General features: G+C 47.1%; 1 protein-coding gene across 4 annotated transcripts in view; it reads left to right on the top strand.

Annotated features, from left to right (window-relative positions):
- LOC135219666 (endoplasmic reticulum mannosyl-oligosaccharide 1,2-alpha-mannosidase-like) overlaps positions 1–6,756 on the top strand; it is a 222,109-nt gene that overhangs the window by 72,576 nt on the left and 142,777 nt on the right. Inside the window, exon 1 of one of the 4 annotated variants that reach the window (XM_064256615.1) lies at positions 6,368–6,483. The exons of the other annotated variants lie outside the window; for them this stretch is intronic. Coding sequence (XP_064112685.1) covers positions 6,418–6,483 — 66 coding nt within the window. The 5' untranslated portion in view covers positions 6,368–6,417. Of the gene's footprint in view, positions 1–6,367; positions 6,484–6,756 lie in introns of those variants that run through there. 4 annotated transcript variants of the gene reach the window in all.

Here is a 6,756-nt window from a genome sequence, read left to right as displayed (position 1 = left end):
TTATAAGGATTTTCGTGAATGAAAAAAATGTCACTATCTTGTGAAATATGATCCCCTGTTCTTGTGTGATCCTGTTTCTGTGTGGAACACAGTTAATGGCCAAGCACTGGGTGCCAAAAGTGGCTTTGTTGCTCCTGGTCTCTGCAGTTGCTGCCATTTCTGAGAATCATCGCATAATAATGGTGCCTTATGTGCACGCAATCGTCACTTGTCTGTCCAATCTCTCCCCTCTATATCTATGGTATGGGCAGCCACCACAGGACCCAGGGAAAACGTGTCCATAGATCTGTGAACAACATTCTTAAGATAGAAAGAGGTGAATGTGGACTGGCATAACCAAGTACCAGTGCTCAGCACTTACTGTACAGCCAAGTTCTTTTTGAAAGCCAGAGAGGGACCAGTACCCCTAATGTCATGCGCTCTAGCCTGCACAGACGTGGTGGCGGAATCATCAAGAGTCAAGTATGCCTGTCTGATGGCTTCCTGTATCCAAAAAGAGAGAGTATTCTTCGACACCTCTTTCTTTGTACATCCTGTGCTAACAAAAAGTCTGGGTCTTGGCCATGAATTCCAGAACAAATTCAAAGGACACCAACCCCCAACCCCTGGTGTGCTTCACATCATAGCTCAGACCGTGGAGCTCTCCCACTCTCTTTGAAAATGCCAAGGCCAGGAAGAAAACCGTTTTGAGTGTTGAAGTTCCTGTCAGATGAGTGACGCAAAGGCTCATATGGACCCTTAGTGAAGCTTCTCAGAACCAAGGAAACTTCCCACATTTGAGGCTTGAGCTCCCTAGGAGAACTCAAGTGCTCAAACCCCTTAATTAGCAAGGAAAGTTCCCAGGACGAGATGTCGATACCTCTAAGGTGTAACACCAAACTCTGGGCTGCCCTGTAGCCTCTAATGGCAGACACGGACAAACATTTCTCATCCCTAAGGAAGGTTGAAAAGGTTCCGAGTGGAGAAAAACCCCGTTTACGACACCAATCACTGTAGATCACCCATTTGCCTTGGTAAACTGCAGAGGTCGACCTTCTGAGACTGCTGGACATATGCCCTGCTGTTCTCTGAAAAAAGCCTCTCACTCGGAGGAGATACTTGATAGCCTCCAACCGTGAAGAGACAGGGATTCTACTGACTTGTGGAACCTTGCTGCATACAGCTGACACAGGAGATGCCGCCAAGGGGGAATTTCCCTCGTAAACTCTGACAACAGCGACAGCAGATCTGGAAACCATTCCGCCTGAGGCCACAGAGGGGCTACCAAAGTCATCCTGAGACCCTGTGAACTCATCAGCCTTTTCAGAACTTGATGGATCAAACAAAACGGAGGGAAAGCACTCACCTCCAGGTTGTCCCAGGGATGTTGGAACACGTCCTCCACTAATGCTAAAGGATCTGGAACCACTGAACAGAATATATTCAGTTTCCTTTTGAGCCGAGTCACAGAAAGGTCCAGCATGGGTCTCCCCCAAACCTGGAAGAGCTTGTCTGCTGCTACCTGATCAGGTATATCCCATTTGCCTGGGATATACCTGGCTGAGAGCTCTACCAAATTGCTGACCGCCCACTGGTGAACCTTGACGGTCAAGGTGTGAAGTTGACGTGAAACCAGGCCTCCCTGCTTGTTCATATAGGCAGACCACTGTGGTGTGTCCGACATGAGAACGACAGATGACCCTCTACTTTCTCCCGAAACTCCTTCAGACCCAGGAAGGCTGCCTTCAACTTAAGATGTTTTGATATGCTGCTGTTTGTCCTCCAACTCCAAACACCTGAGGCAATGAGGCTGCCTAATGAGCCCACATGTGAGGGAGGTGTCTGAAAACAGAAGGAAGTCCGGTGGGAGAGAACACAGAGGGACACCCTTCAAAAGATTTCAGTCGTCCAACCAAACACAGGTCTTCTCTCACTTCCAAAGACAGAGTAACCTTAAACGGGTGAGTCCCCTGCCGGAGACCAGAATTCCCCCAGTATCCATTGTAGAGACCGAAGATGAAGATGCCCATGAGGGACCAGCTTCTTCAGGGAAGACAAAACTCCCAGAATAACCTGCCACTGATTAGCTGACTGATGTGGTTCCAACAGGAAGTCACGTGCCACCTCTCGCAACTTCTCCAACCTCTGATCTGACAGGAAAACTCTTGCAACCGCCGCATCGATGACCATGCCCAAGTAGAGAATCATTTGACTGGGTACGAGGTTTGACTTTTCCTGGTTGAGCACGATGCCCAGTTCCAGACAAAACCGAATCAGATGATTTCTGTCCTGCAGCAGCTTTTCCCTGGAACCTGCAAAGACCAACCAATTGTTGAGGTACCTCAGCAAACGGATCCCCTGAGCCTGGGCCCAACATGAGATGAGAGAGAAGACTTGTGAACACTTGAGGGGCTGTGGTCAGCCCGAAGCACAGGACTTTGAACTCAAAGACCTTGTCTCTGAGAGAGAAGTGAAGGAACTTCCTGGACGTCAGGTGAATAGGGATCAGGAAGTATGTGTCCTTCAAGTCTATCGACAGCATGAAGTTGCCTTCCTTCACAGCTGCCAACACTAAATGCGGGGTCTCCATCTTGAACCTTATCTTCCTGATGAAGTGATTCAAGGTGGATAATTCGATCACAGGTCTCCAACCTCCTGACACCTTGGGCACCAAGATGTGACTGTAAAACCCCAGAGATGGATGCACCACTTCCTCTATCGCATCCTTGTCCAGCATCTTCTGCACTTCCTCCTGGAGAGCCAAGAACTTCAGAGAATCTGGTGGATACACCCTCCTGAGCAGCAGCTTGTCCGAGAGAGGGGGAGAGAAGTTGAGTGGCAGTAGATACCCCACCCGAAGAACATCTACCACCCACTTCTCCGCCCCATAACTCTGCCACTTGGCCCCTACTGATAACCCCCTCTACCTCTGCCTCTGGGGCCCCTTCTCGGCTTGAAGGAATGGGAGCGAAAGGGATGTTGGTCCTCTGACCTAGGCTGGGACGAATGGGGAGGCTCTGCTGAAACCAAACTCTTTGATGGCCTCCCATGAGATGGTCTTTGTGACTGCTGCTGGGCAGGGTGGGGGGAGGAGGAGGAGGAGCTGGTCTCTCTGAGGACGAGAGACTGACTTAAACACAGCCTGGTGCACTAATCTGTCCTTGGTGTCAGCCCGGTGCCATCTATCACATCCTCCAGCTCAGTCCGATGGAACAGAAATTGTGATTCCAAAAGATCTCCATTCCTAAATGCCAACAAGGACTCAGGGTCAACTGATCTTTCCATCCTGGATAAAGCTGTATCTCTTCTAATCAGGAGAAGGTTAGCTCATAAATTAACACTGAGGTGAACCAGATACAAAAACACCTTGCCTCCAGACTGCAACAAACTGGCAATAGGAGGACGCACTTACCAACCCCTTCTGGGACCTGTCAAAAGCTATCTTGGCAATGACCGTAGACCAGAAGTCCAGCCTAGAAACTGTCTGCAACATGGAGGCTGCTGTAAGTAGACACCAACACTGAGGCATCCTGTGGAGACAAGGATGGAGCCACCGACCTCACCTGCTCCAAAGTCAATCCTGGCTTCAGACGAATGACGTCTGGGTTAAGATGACTTGACATAAGAAAAGCAGAGTTCGTAGCGTAATACTTCATATGCCTCATGAGAGGTGGGGGTAGCAGCTTGGCAGAGTCCCTAGGGCGAAGCGAACCATCCTGATGTGAAACAGAGACGTTAATCTTATGTGAGACCAACTGGACGTGCCCCAGGAAGGGAAGTTGAAACGATGACTTGGGATCCTGCGTAGCTCCCAGCAAGGCTTCCAAGCAGGAAGGAGTGTAAGATGACTGAGCCTCAGTCCTACCTTCCAAGTTGTTGAATCCATGAATGAGATCGACAACCTCTGTAAAGGAAGACAAAAACTCTTGTGTGTTTCCTTCCTCTTGCTCCGGTGACAGAGACTGACAATGAAAAGGGTGTGCAGGCTTATCTAAAGCGCCTTCCTCATTTAAATTAATGAAAGAACCAGCAGCCAAACAGCCCGAAACACCAACTAACCTGTCTGAGCTGGATCCAAGCGCCAGCTCCCACGACGAACCAACCACAACACTAGGGACAGGGACATTGCTACGCACTCTCCCAACAGATGACTCTCTAACATGGCCGCAAACGGGCACATGCATGGCAGACGTATGAATGTGAGTCGGTTAGGAATCCCAAACACTTGAGACAGAATGAGAATCCCTCTGAGTCGAACTCCTGTAAGTACCAGGGAGAGGGGCAGGCAAACACTCCAGCTGTACCAACTCTACGCTCACAACCTTCGACTTCTTGACAGGTGCCTTGAGATCCTTACGGCAACGAATAGGTCCTGGAGAAGGAGAAGTGGGAGCACCTGCAACATGTGCAGGAATGAGGGAGGTTGCAACACGCTCGCGACCTGATGCAGAGGATGAAGCAACCACTGTAGATCGCACAGGGGAAGATACACTAACACTCCGAAACACCAACACTCCCAGGAACACAAGCTTGTTGCTCCTTACTTGCAGACGAAGAAGGGGCAAAGCCCTTAGCCTTCCAATGCTTGATACACCAATGCAGGGTGGAGGTAGGGAGAAGGAGAGGAAGACAGCACTGGCTCCTTACACAATCTCTTCGCAGGAGGTGGGGCGATGCAACACGCTTGCATCCAGTCCTCCCAGTCGACATGGCAGCCAACTTATCTTCTAAAATAGTCCAATCTCTTAAGAACCTGGCACAAAGCCTCAGACGGATCAGCAAGATAAGGGTCCGACGACATGAAAGAGAGATGCAGCGAACTGGATGGCAGAGATAACATCACAGCAGCAAACGGTGACGAGGCAGACGCAGTGGTGGAGGGATACAAAATGACTGACCCCGTGACATCACTATCAGGGCTAATGCCACGGCTTCCCTCTGACTTGAAGAAGTGGCAATCATCACTGGTGGAGCAATACAAAATGGCTGACCTTGGCTACCCACGAAGACGAGGCCAGGAGGAGGGGGGAGGGCCTGGACAGCATGAGGAGGTAGTAGCGTGTCGGCAAACCCTCCAAGGCACAACACTAGTATGGGGTGTGACAGCAGCAGGATACGAAGCATCAGGAAGAGGAGATGAAAAACCCTCCCAAGAAGGAAGAGTAGAAACCCTACAATGCTCCCTCTTACTATAAAATAACTTCCACTGCTCTCTAGGCCACACACGGCACTCTTTGCAGGGATTTGTTATTGCACAAACGTTAGAGCGACACCCACTACAAGTGACGTGGGGATCGGTCGCAGCCGAAGCCAAAAAACGAGAACATGGAAAACCTGGAGTTTTGGGACACACACATTGACGAGGCCAAAATGGAGAAGAAGCCATAATAACAGGACACATACACACACACACACACACACACACACACAAGCAAAATGGGCAATGAATTGGGTAAAGTCTGAGAGAGGTCAACCACAACTCTCATCCAGGTGGTTAAGAAACGACTGATACAGTGGTGTGGGTGCATGGTCCTTGATCACTCTTCACCCGATATACGCACGCGTTGCCATATCTCACAAAATTCCTTGCTTTCATCTGCGATTTAACCAGATCCTGCTAGGTGCTAGAAATTATCTTATTCTAAAGGGTCCACAATAATACAAAGTGTAAAAAGTCCGTGTATAATTTTGAAGACTTTACAGAAAGCTTTCGAACCCTTCCCTGGGTTCATTTTCAGTCCAGATTTGGACTGAAGATGAACCCAGGGAAGGGTTCGAAAGCTTTCTGTAAAGTCTTCAAAATTATACACGGACTTTTTACACTTTGTATTATTGTGGACCTTTTAGAACATTATATATACTCTCGTGATAGAGAGTTTTTCCCTAATTATCTTATTGTTAAGACCTCAGGTTTGTAGCTATGAAAAATACAAATTGTTTTAGAAAATTTGTCATTTTTGTAATATTATTAGGGTCTGGAAAAGATGAAGAGAGCTAGACATTACGATTTGATGAAAACTGGTGGACTCTCTGTCATAAAGTACTTCAGGTTTGAACATTGTAATGTTTATCTAGAACTTTTGTGTTAAGATAAACATTACAAAGATCTGTGAAATGTTTATATATTTCTATCTATCTTATGAAATTCAGTGTGGGTGACCCTTAGTAGTGATGCTTATTTTATTCATAAATTTATGAAGCAATCCATCATGGGTGTTGTCTTAAGGATCCTATTGGTCAGTTACATCAAAAGACTGGAGTTTACAAGTTCACTCTTTTTAATTAGCAGAGTATTCTGCTCTTCCTCTCCCTTTTGCTTCATGTATATTAATATTGTTATTGGAAGTTGATAAATATTGCCAGTCAATGTTAGATCTTTAATGTTTGATTTTTTCATGTGTCTCTAAGAACACATGTTTCTATTTCTGCTTACTGGTGATGTTTCTGCTGTTTTTCTTTTTGCAGCTCATGTGTCCTGACATCTGCTGTCTTGTATGCCTAAATGCAAGTCTTACGTCAATTTTGTTTTATCCTTGAGTCTTTGATTCCTTATTGTTACTTCCAAAACCTTTCCTTTTTGCTGATTTATTTAGAATTTAACTTATGGTAGTTTAACAGAAATTTTGTTCATGAAACTTACCTGTCAGATATATATATAGCTGTATTCTCTGAAGTCCGACAGAATTTCTAAAACTTACGACACACGTAGTGGGAGTTAGGGTGGTTAGTACCCATTCCCGCCGCTGGGAGGCGGGTATCAGGAACCAACATCCCATT

This window comes from Macrobrachium nipponense, chromosome 1, assembly GCF_015104395.2.
Source record: "Macrobrachium nipponense isolate FS-2020 chromosome 1, ASM1510439v2, whole genome shotgun sequence".
Lineage (NCBI taxonomy): Eukaryota > Metazoa > Arthropoda > Malacostraca > Decapoda > Palaemonidae > Macrobrachium > Macrobrachium nipponense.
The sequence above is the reverse complement of the archived record's forward strand: the minus strand, read 5'-3'. Positions and strand labels throughout refer to the sequence as shown.